This window comes from Phialemonium atrogriseum (genome assembly GCF_030411735.1).
Source record: "Phialemonium atrogriseum strain 8032-3 unplaced genomic scaffold QBC33scaffold_4, whole genome shotgun sequence".
NCBI classification, from domain to species: Eukaryota; Fungi; Ascomycota; class Sordariomycetes; order Cephalothecales; family Cephalothecaceae; genus Phialemonium; species Phialemonium atrogriseum.
In genome coordinates this window covers 343,015-358,885 of record NW_026848141.1, presented here as the reverse complement: position 1 = coordinate 358,885, position 15,871 = coordinate 343,015, and the positions used below count along the sequence as shown (strand labels likewise).

Here is a 15,871-nt window from a genome sequence, read left to right as displayed (position 1 = left end):
CCACAAATTGAGGAGTCAAAGTTTAGTTGCAGTCACTTGCTTCGTCCCGGTCCTGAGTTCCAGGTTATCGGGCTATGTCGAGTCTGAGCTTCCGTCTCCAATACCTAGCCCCACCATTCACTGCACCTCGGGAAGACCCACATGTGGTCGTCTAGGGGCTTGTGATTCGCCAACCCACTCCAGCATTCCCTGTCGGTCCTCCAAGCAACAGCTGCCAAGGCCCCAGTGGATCGTGGTACGTCTTGATTGTTTATGTCTCGACTCAGTACCCACCATTATTGGTCGACTCCTGCTGTGTTGTTCAACCATTTGAGGTATCCACGAGGAAGGGCTGCAGGTCCGTCTCCAAGTTCTGTGGCCTCTCTTTCGTTCTTTCCAACCCTAAGTTGCAAGCGATCGACCGGAAAGGAAGACCAAAAAAAAAGGACCAAGAACGACCCTGCAGCAGCCCTGAGCGCAGCCTTACCATAACCTCCTCCCTCAACACCCCATGATACCACTCGTTTCTCCAACTTCCCCAAACGTCGCCTATCGTATCTCGCAGAGATCGCAGATCGAATTGGTCCCATCCGGAGTGCAGATCAGCAGTATGCGGCTCTTCTAGGTGAGGATTTTTGATTGCCTCGTCAGCTTTGTTTACTTTCTTTCGACAAGCCCCAGCCATGTTGTAAGACAGACAATGACGAGGCGACCCATCAACTACATTCCTTCCTTCTTCCCTGTCAAGGACCGAGACTTTGCCAGCATCTAACTAGGTGGCCTTGAATTGAGGAATGCAGGCAGCCTCTAGTCCTCCTTTGCTAATCTCACCTTTGTTCCCAGTCGCACCATATAATGCCACAGCCGAAACCCCCACCCGACTCCTCCACAGACTCGGCAACCACCCCTCAACAGCAGCGCAACTCCGCCACCAAACACACCAACCCTAGCACTCCGACCGGCCGCAAGTTCTCCTCCAATGGCGGCGCAACCCCCAAGAGCGCACCCGCAGCCGCCGGGGCCGGGGCCGGGCCGGCGGGAGCAGCGGGAACCGGCACCCCACAGCGCAAGAAGGCCGAGCCGACGCTCCTCCACGACTTCCTGCTCGGGCGGCCATCCCCGGCGCGGCTGGCGGCGCAGCGAGCTGGCCAGGGCCAGCGGCGGGACAAGCGGAGGCGCAGCGTGGCGGCGCCCGACGCCGCGGGCGTCAGGGAGGAGCTCCGCCAAGAGATGCGCGCCGCCGCCGTGCGCAGGCTTCAGCAGCGGCCCGGGGGCGTGCAGGACCGCGTCAGGGAGTGGCAGAAGGCCAATGCCGGCGCAGTCACTGTGAAGGGACCCGCCGCAGCGGCTACCAGGGATGTTGTTGAGGCAACGCCGACCGAGCCAACCGAGATACTGGTGGATGTGGATGAGGCGAGCGTCACCGAGGAGGACCGCCTGCGGATTAGGGCGAGGCAGAAGTCGAGGAGCAGGAAGCCGTCCAAGGCCAGAGGAGGGAGCGGGGGTGGCCCCGACGCCAAGGACGAAACCGTCGGTAATGACGGGGGCGGGGCGGCACAGCAGGAAACTGCAAGCGACCCAAAGTCGGGGACCGCGCCGAAGAAGAGGATCATCAGCGACGGACACTGGATGAAGAAGGGGAAGGGAAGAAGCCCTCCCCGGCCTACAGCTGCCGCAAAACCCAAGGTCGAAGGGAGCCCGATGCCGATCCCCAAGGACTTTCTGCTCCGAACGGCCCAGAACCCGTCCGTGAAGAACAAGATCAAAGATTGGGCGCTGCGGGTGGAGGTTCCCGAGCCTACCCAGGCTAAGAAGCGCCAAACAAAGTCGGATGGAGGCTTCACGATCGATGACGATGTTTTAAGCACGGCAGATTCTTCAGACGTTGGCCGCCCCAGACCGAGGAAGCCAACAGATGACGGCGTCCGCGTGAGGTTGGCGAGGACACGGAAGCCGAAGTCTGAGACTGACGACGGAATTCGGATAAAACCGATTAGGAAGAAAGAACCTCCCGACGACGGCATACGAGTTCGACCTCTGGATACCGCACTTCCGGATGACGGTATTCGAGTGCGGCCGGGTCCGCCGACCGCAGACGACGAGGCTACAGAACGGGGGGCTTCATCTCGACAGGAGTCGGCAGAACGGAGCACGAGGGTGTCCGGTGCAATGCAGGACCCGCCCCTCAGCGATATGATCGAGGTGATCGAGGAGCCGGAATCCGAGGTGTACACCCCAACTAAGAGAAAGGGATCTGCAAAACGGAAGCCGAGGCGGACTGTCACTCCTACGACGGTGACGCGGACCGAGGAGACCGAGGATGGCAAGTCATGGATGGAGGAATCTGATCGTTTCCCCCATCATGAAGATTGGGACGCGGGGTCTGAGAGGCCGTCAATAGCTCCTGGGGCGAAATCACTGGCGGACATACCCGTCGGATATTCGGCCTTCAGCGAGCTCGATCTACCACTCGGCGCAGATGCAAGGAATAGTGTCAGGAGGCCGAAGGGCCAACGGAATCCGAGTTTCAAAGCGGTGCCCAACGTCTTCAAGAAAGTCGTCAGCGAGGGAAAGAAGATCATTCATGACAAGGTTGATCCGCCGAAACCAGTCTTCAAACAGCCACCAAGCATAGAGTCGTGGCTGAGCAACACCGTCGACCCCTTTGTTGACTCGAAGCCGAAGAGGGCGTCTGTAGAGAAGGAGTGGGTTCAGGACTCTGGGAGACGATCATCCGAAACACGGCCTCAGGGGGAGCCTCAGCTCAAGCCAGCTGATGATAATGTGGACCAAGAGAACGCTGATCCGAAAGTAGACGACGAGATCACGCCAAAGAAAAAGACTCCAGGAACTGCGACTGGGACGGGTCTCAAGAGGAGCCGAGCGACTAGGAGCGCGTCCTCCCCTTTAAAGTCTGGGCCGAGGAAGCCTTTCCGGGAGCAGCTGAAAGACGCGTTCCGAGGAGAATCGGGCGGCCATAAACTGCCACTTGTGATGAACCCCAGGTCCCAGGCTGAGCCGGACCAAGGTCAAGACCAAGATAAAGATCAAGATGGCAGCGATTGGGATAATCCCGAGCCAAGACGTCAATCTTCCGGTTCCAACAAACGGTCTCCTTCACCAGAGCCATTATCAACTATCGAATCTACCATTGATTCAGCACCTTCCACTGCCGACCTGCCTAAGAGAAAACCTCCAACCAGCGGCTTCCACGCGCTTTCTACCATATTGTCGGAAGATTCGAGTAGTACTTATCGATCTGACACAGCTTCAACCGTCTCCCAAACAACGGTGACCCAGACGACAACACCCACAGAGTCTACGGGGCTCTCTCGGGAAAAGAGCCGGAAGTCGGGCCTGAAGAGACGCCTCACCAAGCATTCCGACCTGGTGTCAGTTCTCTCCCTCCCCGATGGCCAACTGATAGCTCCGAGTCGGGTCAAGAGTCTCCGATCGAGCCATAGCACTCGTAAGAAGACAAGCAAGCCCGACGGTGTCAATGTCGAGGATCTGCTGCAGGAGTTTGCAGATGATGAGCATTTCTACCAAAAGGAGCTGAAAACCCTTGTTGACGGTGTTGTCCCTGTTCTGTTGACAAGTGTTGTCCACGGCGACACACCGTCGGCACCCGCCTTTAGTGGAAGAGACACATTGTCGGCACCCGCCTTTGGGGGACACATTGCATCCGCCTTCAGTGGAGATGCACCGTCTGCACCCGCCTTTGATAGAGACCTTGCACCCGCCCCTGACAGGGGCCTTGCACCCGCCTTTGGTGGCAGCCTTGCACCCGCCCAAAAGGCCAAAGCCATGGCCAAAGCAGTCGTGAGCATGGGGGTAGTTCTCGAGGAGCTCAAATATTTTCACAAGCGGGTCCCCCTTTCAGACATCCACAGTCTGCTCGCCTGGCTCCAGAGTGTCTACCCTCTCTATGACAACTACCTTGACGTCTGGCGTCTCGGCTTTGAGGGCCTCATTGTCAACCTTGCTCCCGCCTCTGGAAAGCCTGATGACGAGGATTCCCTGGTAAATGCCATGCCTCGGAACGAGGAAGGAGACGTCCTCGATCACAATGGTGAGCGAGTGGACGTGGCCCAGCTTCTCAAGCGACCTCTTACTCGCATCAGGTGGTTTGTGAAATTTCTCATGGTGAGCTCAGATCTATTTATATTTTCCCATTTGTTTTATTTTATCATTTATTTCGTCCTATGCATACTCATGTCAGTTCTGACCAACCATGATAGGGTGCTCAGCGACTGCTGGGCGTAGAAGAGGCCAAGATGCTACTCGCAGGCTTCGAAAAGCTTCAAGAAAAGGCGCGTCGACGGCACCGTGAGGAGAAAGCGCGCAAAACGGACGAGGATGCAAGCAGCACTGATACCACGAGAACCAGAGACCTTCGGACTCTTGCTGCCATTGACTCCGTGGTGATCGACCAGTCTCGACAAGTCAATGCTAAGGACACCTTTTCGCTTGACTTCATTCACTCCAGTGGCCAACGGATCGAATGCCGGATTGATCTCATCTACAGAGACAATATCAATATTCCTGCTGATAAGGGTGATGTTATCATTCGAGAAACTGGACCCTCTAGTCGCTCCTGGCTGCTATTCCCAGCTATCCCGAAAGCGCAAATCTCGGCCCGTACGGGCGACGGTGATGGCGTTTTGACCGTCATGGTTCGGGGCAGGCACAACAAGCAAGAATGGCACGAGCTTATCAGACTCTCCGCCGACGACAAGGAGCAGGTTGCCGACTGGTTGGATATCCTCGGCAGCAACCCAATGCCTCCACCATTGCCCACGGATCTCGCAAACCACGCCGTGCCGTCTTCCAAGGCTGATGATGGGGCAAACGACCCGGCTATAGAAGGGAAGCATGGTCAGCAATCACCAGGGTCCCCAGCACCGAAGACTCCAAGTCGGTATCATCAGCGAAGCCACAGCATTCCGAAGACACTGGTAACACCTCCCGCGTCCGAGGATGACCAATCCACTTCTCCAAGTAGGACCCCAACCCAGGAGTCGTTCCTGAAAGCTTCGCAGCGTCATTCTCTACCGATTCCTCCATCCGAGGATCACAGCAATTTCCTTGGTGACACTCCCAAGAAGTTGACAAAGTCACTACCAAATAGCACCCCGTATCGGGAGGATGGAGCACCTCCGCCTCCAATTCACCGTACGCTCGGGACCAAGACGAAGACTCCCCCTTCTTTGGCTCCTGTGGAGTTGGGACATCCGACCCGCATGAAACGTCGAACATCTTCGCCCCTGAAGCACGAATATCGCCCATCAGATATTTCTTCTGGCAGCTCAGATTCGAGCGATGATTCAGATTCGCTGACTGAATCTTCGAGCGACGAGCTCGACGAACTGGACGAGCCGGGCACACCTGCTACCCTAGATACTCCCCAAAGCATCAAGACTGACCCGACCCCGAGGGACTCGGTTGTTTCGGACAGCAGTTTGACTCCGTCAAACTCTGCCTCCCAGGCGGTCACCCCAGAGCTCAAGGATTCGTCTGAATACGCAGTCAAGTCCCTTGCTTCAGTCTCGTACTGGTCCAACAGGGTCAACAACTGGAAAGACATTTCCGTCGATACCTGTTCCATTGTCGTCAGCCCTGGCCTGGTAGAAGTCTTCCCCCTGAACGCGGCTCATTCGCCGGTAGGGAAGCCCGAATCATCCAGTTCGGCCGAGACCGCAAACGGAGGGGCCGAGGCAGGGACTGTACGGCCCCTTATTGCGTTGGAGCTCACGCCGCACGCCCGGATCCGCCTCTCGACCGTGATCGATGTCGAGGTCCGTTATGCCCCTGTGCAGTCCCGTTCGCTCATCCGAAAGGGAGTTGATAGCTCCACCTTCCGCTTCCGCACTCCGTCCAAGGTCGAATCCCGGCATCTATTCGACGCGGTGTACCACAGCTGCGAAAACAACTCCAAGTTCCAGCAGCTGCAGGAGGAAGCCCGGATTAGCTCCTTCGGGCAGCAGCAGCAACAGCAAGACCAAGACCAAGCCGGGGAAGGCAGTGCGGATGACTCCAGCTCGAAGCGCCGCCGCACCTGGTTCGGGAGGAAGAACAGCTACCGGGCATCAGCACGGGCGCCGAGCCAGTCGCAGGGAAGCAGTTCCGGCATGTCGGCGAGCAGCTTCCTCAGGCGCCTCACGGCGGGCGGTAACCTGCCGTTCGACATCGGCAAGTCGACCCTCGACAAGCAGTCCAGGCCCGGGTCCGTGGCCGGGGTCCCGCCGGCCAGCATGTACACCAGCAGCGCAGCGTCATCGGGGAGCCGCAGCGGGTTCACATTCCCGCGGCTTCCGTCGGTCAGCATGGCCGAGAGCAACGCCCGCAACCAGCCGCTGGGCACGACGGGCCTCAAGATCCGGCTGCACCGGCTGGTGAGGCACCACAAGTGGGAGGACCACGGCAACTGCACGCTGGACATCACGCGGCCGGACCCGGGGACGCCCCAGCAGCTCCGGCCCTATCATGGCTGGAGCAAGCGGATCGTCGTCCGGAGCGTCCCCAAGAAGGCCGGGGAGGAGCCGCTGACGCTCGTGGATCTGACGGTGGGCAGCTCGTGCTTCAGCACGCTCGGCAACACGGGGGTCGTGGTCAACGTGTGGGAGGAGCTGCGCGACGCCGACGGCAACGTGGGCGCCGTGCCCGCGCAGGGGGGCATCAGCGGTGGCGTCAGGAGGTGGTGCCTGCAGTGCCCCAACGTCGCGCAGTGGATGTGGGTCATGAACCTCGTCACTCAGGAGGGGTTCGCCGATTGAGAGGGGCGCTGGTGTCTTAACTGGCTGGGCCAAGCTGGGAGACGTCGGGATTCCCATTCCTTCTTGCTCCTTTTTTTTCTCCTTCTCTAGTTTCTTTTCCTTACCTTCTGCTTTCTCACTCTGGGGTCACTCTTGTCCCCCGTTGCTCGACATAATTCCGTTGCTTCGCAAACGTGGTCGATGCATAGATTCTTTTTCCCTATGTTTTCCCTTCGCTTTCTTTACAGGGTTGCATCTATCGGTAGCAGCATGGGCGTCTGGCAGGTTAAAAGGAGAGGGGGCCGGCGTGCATAATATCCAAGGGAGACGATGGATTTTCTCTACTTGGTATGGGGTATAGGTGTTGGATATTTGTAAGTTCTAATCGATCCTCGATAGCTGGAATAAGATGAAATGATATCATTTGGCGGTTTGTCTCCGAGGTTTCAGTGTGAGCCTTCGTGAGATGATGTACGATTAAGGTTTCAAGGTTGGAGGCTACTGTGCGTGGGTTTTAAGTTTCTGCCAGCTTCCTGGCACCGGACAACCTATAACATCTAAGTGCGCTATAGCCTTGATAAGTGTGCGTCGGCGATGACATGCACGTCGTTACCGCCGATGCCACTATCAGCTCAACCTCGAACCGCCAGTGCGGCGAGGAGCCCTCACACACTCGCAACTCAAGGGGAGAATGGTCGAGGGGCTCGATATCCAGGGAATCACGCACGCGGGTGTAAGTTCCGACCGGAAGGGCGCTCCTCGACAAGCCCGCAGCCTGGGTGTATCTTGACGGGCTACTCCGTGCAGAGGCGCAAATCAGGGAGCGGGTTGCAGTACGGAACGTAACATACAGCAACAGCGCTGACAGCGAAAGTAATACAGCGGTTGCTGGCAGCAATGGCGAAAGAGCGAGCTTGACAGGCATGCTCAAATATAGATACTGCATACGCGGTTTGAGCCAATAGGACACTGCACTCTCGTGCTGGGCTCATCGAGTGGTCACATCCCATTTGCTGTCAACAGGGGTGCGCTGACTCCAGGATGTCAGTCTCGCAATGTCACTGGCTGCAGGCAGAACGCCACAGTCATTTCTCGGGAGGGAAGAGGGAGAGGGCGGAAAGGGCATGGCCATATGCTTCGCAACCGTCAGGCTCATCAGGCACCCGCACTCCATCTGAAGTTCGCACCACCGTCAAACCGAGTGTTCCCGCCAGAGTCGCGAACGAAGTTCGAGGCGTTGCACTCGTTTTGTCCTTCTCCCAGCGACGGGAGTGCTGTTTGTAGCAGCTGCCCGCCTGCAGCCTTCTCAGCCCCGCGATAACCGCTGAAGAATCTCCCACCCGCTGGCTTGAAGCTCGCCGTTTCCTGGTTGGCAACTTCGCATTCATGCAAAGTGCCTCGAATGGAGAGACCCAAGTCTGGGTGGTTGCGGATTTTCAAGTCCAAGTACTCCAAGAACAACCAGCCAAAGGCTCCGGACTGTGGACCGTCTTCCGAGAACCGTCCGCCTATATCTTTCCCCGACGGTGTTGCAGTGTTCCATGACTGCCCCGATGCGACGGTCGATATTTGCTTCATCCACGGCCTGACTGGGAATCGAGATAGCACATGGACTGCCCACGGGCAAGTGGAGCCCTGACCGAAAACGTTCCTCCCACCCAGGCTCCCCAGAGCTCGTCTACACACGTACGGCTATGACGTGTACATTGTGCGGAAATCAGTTGCGGGATCGAACCGGCTTCTCGACCATGCCACGAACCTTCTGACCGACTTGACGACAGACAGAGCTTCCTGCGATGCGTCATCTCGTCCCCTCATTTTCGTCGCACACTGCCTGGGCGGCCTGGTCTGCAAGGAGGCTATTCTGCTCTCGCGGAATAATCCCGAAGCTCATCTTCGGGACATATTCGATTCCACCATCGGCACCATATTTATGGGCACTCCGCACAAGGGAGCTTGGATGGCCGACTGGGCTAGGATACCGGCTTCGGCTCTTGGTCTCGTAAAGCCTGCCAACAAGTCGCTGTTGAATACTTTGGAGACGGATGACCAGTTCCTCGAGTCTATGCGGATCATGTTTTTGTCAATGATACGAGAACTACGAGAAGCTGGCAGGCGCCTGGAGATCACAACCTTTTTGGAAGAATTGCCTCTCCCTGTATCCGGAAAGTTTGTGTCCAAGGACTCGGCGACTTTTGAAGGTTACAATGCCATCAGCATCCATGCAGACCATATCAACATGGTCAAGTTTGGCTCTGTGGAAGACAATGGGTTCAAGAGGCTGCTTGGCGAGCTGACCAGATGGACGCGATCGGTTGAAGAAGCGCGGGTCCGCAAGCAGGGCAAGGCCGTAGAGGAGCTTGCCAATCCCCAAAGTTTGTCCTTTATCTAAGACGGCCCCGGAACCCAGATTGTGAACGCTGGCAATGGAATTCGCAACAACGCAGAAAATAGGTATTCAGGTATGAACTAGCCTTCCCGTCGATAGCATAGGCCTAGGTTCTCAACTAAATGTACCTCCCTGAAGTCCAAGAAGGACCCAAACTCTCGAAGCGGTCCCAAGATTGTTTAAGGTCGCTGGCCTTTCCAGAAATGGATAGCCGATCTAAGGGCATCGACGCTGCCGCCGAAGGCACATGCAAGTGGCTGCTTCGACATGAGACTTATAGGAGCTGGTCTACATGCAACAGCAGCCTGCTCTGGATCAAGGGAAAGCCTGGTGCAGGGAAGTCAACTTTGCTACGATACGCCCTTGACAATACGGAAACAAACGTCAGAGACAAACCCCTCATTCTCTCGTTCTTCTTTCACGATCGCGGTTCTGAATTCCAAAGGCGCCGCTTGGTCTCTTCCGGTCAGTCCTTTACCAGGTCCTCAGCCAGATCCCCAACGCACTGCCAGGCCTTGTCGCTGCCTTCCAGGAACGGCGCAACAATAGGGGTGAGCCTGGTAAAGAGTGGCACTGGCATCCAAACGAGCTACAGGACTTCTTCAAGTCGTCGCTTCCGAAGATCTTGGACAGTCGCTCAGTCTGGTTATTTGTCGATGCGCTAGACGAGTGTGACAAAAAGTCTGCAAACGACCTCGTCCGGAAGTTTGAGCCCTTAGTCCAGAGCCTCCCGCGTACTAGTTTTCAATTCCGCATCTGCTTTACCTGTCGTCACTACCCGATTCTAAAGTGGAATTGCGCAATCGAAATATGCCTTGAGCATGAGAACACACAGGATATTTCAGCCTATGTACAAGCCCGGCTTTCTGCGTCCCGTAGGCTAACAGTATCTGCGATTCCGGCCATAGTTACGGAACGCGCCTCCGGCGTTTTCATGTGGGCGCCCCTTGCAGTAGACCAAGGTCTGGACCTCGACAATGAAGGAGAAAGATTGGAGAAGATCGAAAAGAAGGTCAATTCTATTCCTCCAGAGTTGGATAGCCTATACCACGAGTTTGTCCAGGGCATGGACGAGAGGCCGGCGTCCTTGAAGCTGATCCAATGGATCTGCTTTGCTCTGCGGCCACTGTCACTTGACGAGTTGCGATGGGCCATGGTAGTTGACGCCAATTGCCCATACAGGACATTGAAGGAATGCCGGAACGCTGAAGACTTTGCATGTGACTGCGACATTGTATGTGACTGCGACAGCGACAGCGACAGCGACAGCGACAGCGACAGCGACAGCGACAGCGACAGCGACAGCGACAGCGACAGCGACAGCGACAGCGACAGCGACTGGGACGACGGCGACAGCGGGTGTCATTGCGACATCATGGAAAAGAGAATCAGAACACTCAGCTGCGGTCTTGCCGAAGCCGTACCATCGTCCAGGGCACATGTCGTACAGTTTATCCACCAGTCAGTCAAGGATTTCGTCCTTGAGAAGGGCCTATTCGTTCTATATAACAGCTCGAATACGACCCGTTTAGCAGCCGGAATCGCACACTATCAGCTGTCCAGGACCTGCATACGGTACTTCGCAATGGAGGAGATCGCTTTGCTAAGACGCCGCCGCAGTCGTTCTCGCCTGCTATCTGCCTTTCCTCTGCTGCACTACGCTACGACCTCATGGGTGGCGCATGCAAGAGACAGCGAAACTAGAGGATACTCTCAAGACGATCTTCTACAATATTTCGCCTGGCCGTCAGAACATCTTGTCCAACTTTGGGGACGAATATGCGATATGATGATACCATATTCATATTTATCCAACTTATATCAGCCAGAAGGGACTAGCATGCTACATGTTGTGTCACGATACAGTTACTAGGGCCATTGCAGGTGATTTTGCAGATGGCAGACCAGGCTGGCACTGATATTGATGCCAGAGATGAGTCTGGCAAGACGCCACTGTCATGGGCTGCTAGGAATGGGCATGAGGCTGTTGTGAGGCTGCTGCTTGCGACTGGGAAAGTCAATGTTGATTCAAAAGATGAGGATGACAAGACGCCACTGTCATGGGCTGCTGAGAATGGCCATGACGCTATTGTAAGGCTGTTGCTTGCGACTAGGAAAGTCGATGTCAATACAGAAGATGTGTAGGATGTCATGAAGCTACTGCAACTAAACTTAAATAGCTGATGAGATTGAAGCAGCCAGGCCCCAATGTTTTGACTAAAATACTAAATTTAAAAATAAATAGACAAAATCTTTGGTGACATCATTTTCAAAAAAGGGGTTCTGTCCCCTCCTTGTCATGTTGGCCCAGCACCCGACTTAACTGCTTGACTAAGCGGAAAAACCACGGACGCTCTCCCTTGCGACGTGAATTCCTATTGCAGACCAAACGAGCAACCACCCTCATTGATAACGCGCAGCAACATTATTTTGCATCACTGATACATAACTATTGTTGAGAATTCAAAAAACTTCCGAACACCCGCCTCTACAAAATTCCAAGCAAGCCGATCATGGCTGAGTACGCGGCACTAAAGGTGGCGGATCTGAAAAAGCTTCTCACCGAGCGCAAACTCTCCACGGCGGGCAACAAACCCGATTTGATCGCGCGTCTTGAGGAGGACGACAAGAAGCCGGCCGGCGATTCTGCGGGTATGCCATTCTACACTCCCTCATTTAGCTATGCGATCGCAATTGTGACGCGCTTTTGCTATTCTCATCACTTCAGCCTCATCTGTCATCATACCTCATTCCTTGGAACGAACGAAGTTCAAAGACTAACTTGTACTATTGTCCCAGTGCCAGCATCGAAACCGGAAGCCGAAGACGAGATCGACTACGATGACGATGACATTGTTCCTGCCGCATCTACCATCAAGCCCACCGAAGCCAAGGTAGACACCGCCGCCGCGCCAGACGCGCCCCCTGCCGCGACTGCGTCCTCCGCCGACGCGCCAGCGCCCACCTCGACGGCCCAAGCCGCCGCCGCCAACCCCTCGGGCGAGGCCGCCAACCCATCGGCCGCCGAAACGGCGGCGACGACGACCGAGCCGCCCTTCTCGCAGCACCTCGCGGCCACCGACCCAGACGACGAGGCGACCAAGCGCGCGGCGCGGGCCAAGCGCTTCGGCGTCACCGCCACCGCCACCGCCGACGCCGACGCCACCGAGGAGGCCAGGCTGGCGGCGCGCGCCGCCCGCTTCGGCCTCGACCGGTCCGCCCTCGCCACGAGCCTCGACAGCGCCCTGCCCGACCGCCCGCTGAACCGGAAGCGCGGCCGCGGCGGGGACGGCGCAGCGGCGGCGGAGGGGGGCAGCCAGGATGGCGGGGTGAAGAGGAGGCACGGCGCCGCCGCCGCCGAGGCGGACGGGCGGAATAACAGGCGACGCGGCGCGAGGGGCCAGCGGGCCGGGGGGTTCAGGGGCGGTGATGGCGGCGGCGGCGGCGGGAACAGGGCGGCCTCGGCCAGGACGCAGGCGCCGAGGATGAGCCGCGTCGTCGATGATCCCACGGAGAGGGCGAAGGCCGAGGCCAGGGCCAAGCGCTTCGCTAGCGCCGCCTAGGTGGCTGCCTTTTGCGTTTTTGATTTCGCCTTTCGAGCCGTTTATTGCTCTACCCAGAACTGCTACCGGGAGGGTTTCGTTGTCTGATCTCCGTCCTATCTGCAGGGGAGCGGGGATCTTGGGAGCGGATGGGTCACTCGGGTTGCACGCGGCACTCTGTATAACTAGGTTTTAACGTTTTCGCCTTATTTTCCTCCGCCTCGTCTACGATTTTCTTCGCTGTTCAGGGCTCCGGGAATCTACATGCGCGGCTATGTCATACGGTTCGGATCAACAGGTATGTTCCAGCAGCACGTCGTGGTTGGTCCTCTAGACATCCAAAATGCACAAACGGGGGGGTTTCCAATTACTGAGGACTACTCTCCGCGGCTTTTGTGTTCTTTCTTTGCATGGGAATTGGAACGGCTGCACAGAATTGGCACGAGGTTAAGAGAAAGGGAGACGGAGACGATTGCGCTTCGGGCTGGAAGGTCATAGGTCACATTGGCTCTGTATTCATAGTCCTACACCTGGCGTTGAGGCTTGTGAGCCAAGGCAAAATAGAAGTGGGTGGAGAAACGCAGTGCCTTGTAACTTCTGGGACGTCCCTATCAGAGCTGTGAGTTGATGCGTCGGATATTGTGATCTTCGTTGGCGGAGAGTGCTTGGGGGATGGATGATGACCATGACCATCAACCCGAGCCCTTTCTAACTTGGTAGACGCTGGTGGCTTTGCTACGAGGTTTAGGTAAGGGGTGACCTAGGCGATCCTCCCGCGCTGTGCCCGCGCTGTGTGGCGATCACGGGGTTTGCTCCTGCATGGCTGGCTTTATGTGTTAGGTCGACGGATGGTCAGGATAACCTCATCATAGGGTCGGCACAGAGGCTTCAGCACGAAAGGCCGATCTTACCGCATTGCACAGTGGCAGCACTGTCTCGAGTTCGTCCGACATTGGTCAACTAGTGGATAGAAGGATTGTGCCTGCCTTGTGAGGGCCGGAGGATGTCCTTAGGCCCATCCTGTTTGGGGTTAAAAGGAAGATATCCAAACGGGAGGGCCGATATCTACATGGCAGCTGAGACATCCGGAATTGCACGACCAATGAGGCCCTGTGGATTAACCCAGTTCGATGGCGGGAGCTTCTTATAACCAACACATAGGTGTCTACTTAGATGGGATGCATCATGACATGGTGCCTTGGACTTATGGGTGGAGACTATCCAATGCACCACCCCAGGTGATGCAGCTGGAGGAGTCAATGCTTCTGGGATTGGAGAAGGTAGAACCCCAAGTAACTAGGAGAAGAGCAGATAGGAAGACCACTGGTCAATTTGGATGTCATCGACTGACGTCCCCCGAGACGTCATTGATGGGAAAAGGGGAGGACGAAGGTCGGCCGTCTGAGGCCAGCCATGGTCACGTTCAACCATAGAGAGAGATCTCACGAGACTCGGTATCGTCACCGGATTTCCTGTGGCTTCGTAGCGCGGCCCGTCATCAAGGCCATTCAGCAGCTCCTGAAGAGGACCAACGACACGTTTTCGCATTCCTCGATCTGGGCAAAGACCCCCTGGCACTAATGGCCAATTACGAGGTTAGATTCGTCAGCCCTCGTGAGGGTGTGCCGATAAGGCATTCTCCAACTGGTAATACTCGCAACCACTGCGACGATCTCGGAACTCTGCAATGTCCTGGGGCAGCCAAGGATATTCAGGTCGGAGTTGTCATGACTGTAATAGGCGGGTTTCTGTATGTTTCCTTGTGAGCAACCCACCATCTCGCTGTATGCGAACTCTGATTAGATATACTTGATCCAGGCCAGTTTAATCTAGCTTGATAGGTAGATGAGATATGCCCGGGCTTACCCTCAATAGGAAAACCGGTGGCGAAGAGTCGAAGGACATAGGAGAAACACGAGGAAGCCGATGTCAGCGGCGCCCACTTGAATTGGCAATGGCCATGCCTCCAATGGAAAGGCTCAGTTTGGAACTTGCTTCGCATCCAGACAGCCCTAGGCTGGTACGATCAACCGTTACGGTTGCTGACGAAGGAACTAGTGGACTAGTGAACTGGAAGATGCTAAGCCTTGTGTCTAAGACACTGCGTAGACGCCGTCGGTCCCCCAGGGTGACCACTAGGGCATCCTCTTGAAGAAGGGGCCAAAGGCTCGACGACCACCAAGGGAACAATCTGCAGTGCAGGGGATGTAGGCTAGGGCTGACAACTCATCATCGAGTGCAGAAGGAGCCTGCCCTGCTGAACTGAGCTGAAGTGGAGCCAAACAGGCCCGGCGGAAAGGGTTTACTGGAGAACGGGATATCCAAGAGCAGGCTTCTGCTCTTGTTCCTGCATCTTGTTGGCGGTGGCGAGACGGGGCGCTAATTCCGCTGCGAAGCTTGACACAAGAGCAGGCGGACACAACGCCAGACAACGCAGACCCAGATAAAAAAAAAGAAAAGGACAGTGCACGCATGACAAGGTGGCTTGGCTTTTACTCCAGGCGGAAGAAATGATGGCCTTCTCCGAAGCACAGGCAGGGGAGAGATGTTGACGATAGCTTCACACCATCCCGCTATCACGTTACTAAAGAGGGCGCCAGATCCTGCTGGGGGTGTCTCAGTTGGCTGGCCAATGGGATGAGAAAAACCCCTGCTCATCAAGGCAAGCCCCTGCCAGCGGCGCACGTTTTGGTGGCTGCAATTGGAGGTAACCGGGGGTAACCGGCAGGGTTCTGGTGAGTCAGGGGATTCGACATTCTGCGCCCAAAGTGCGGTCATTCTCTCAAGCCTCAACAAATCGCAGATTGATTGATGCCGAGGATGAGGATATGGCATCATCAATGCGTTCTTTTTGCGACGCCGGACAGGATTTGCTTGCGAAAACTGGGCAAACCGTGAGGCAGCCGATACTTCACATGCCACGTCACCAGCCTCATCCCGTCGCGACTCGCTAGGATTACGGAATAGGCTGTGGCTGAGTGCAGCTGCCGGGCTCACCTAGTGCAAGAGCCTCTTCTGCACTCGCCACAATGGCTGGTACCAAACCATGCTCGTCGTGCAGACGGCGCGTGCGATGCATCATAGCTGCCTGTCTCATCTGTGCGTGTATTGATCGCCGGTGCGTATGGCAGGCTACCATTTTTACGCGGGCCCCGGCCACGGATGCAGCTTTCAGCTCATTTTGCCTCGCTTCCGCTGCGAATGAC

The 15,871-nt window shown here is 56.3% G+C and overlaps 3 protein-coding genes across 3 annotated transcripts; all 3 read left to right on the top strand.

Annotated features, from left to right (window-relative positions):
* Positions 1 to 1,177: 1,177 nt before the first annotated feature.
* On the top strand, positions 1,178 to 7,157 carry QBC33DRAFT_527801 (uncharacterized protein). Its single transcript, XM_060427008.1, has 2 exons — positions 1,178 to 4,125; positions 4,221 to 7,157. The coding sequence occupies exons 1-2, from the start codon at positions 1,210 to 1,212 to the stop codon at positions 6,753 to 6,755; spliced, it is 5,451 nt and encodes a 1,816-aa protein (XP_060286588.1). The 5' UTR covers positions 1,178 to 1,209; the 3' UTR covers positions 6,756 to 7,157.
* Positions 7,158 to 8,136: 979 nt separating this feature from the next.
* QBC33DRAFT_576099 (vegetative incompatibility protein HET-E-1) lies at positions 8,137 to 11,268 on the top strand (the record flags this gene model as incomplete). The annotated part of the gene is made up of 6 exons (XM_060430880.1): positions 8,137 to 8,270; positions 8,397 to 9,063; positions 9,288 to 9,552; positions 9,594 to 10,357; positions 10,508 to 10,798; positions 11,008 to 11,268. The coding sequence occupies 6 exons, from the start codon at positions 8,137 to 8,139 to the stop codon at positions 11,266 to 11,268; spliced, it is 2,382 nt and encodes a 793-aa protein (XP_060286587.1).
* A 180-nt stretch (positions 11,269 to 11,448) lies between these two features.
* On the top strand, positions 11,449 to 12,808 carry QBC33DRAFT_264032 (uncharacterized protein). Its single transcript, XM_060423120.1, has 2 exons — positions 11,449 to 11,775; positions 11,923 to 12,808. The coding sequence occupies exons 1-2, from the start codon at positions 11,637 to 11,639 to the stop codon at positions 12,684 to 12,686; spliced, it is 903 nt and encodes a 300-aa protein (XP_060286586.1). The 5' UTR covers positions 11,449 to 11,636; the 3' UTR covers positions 12,687 to 12,808.
* Positions 12,809 to 15,871: the final 3,063 nt, after the last annotated feature.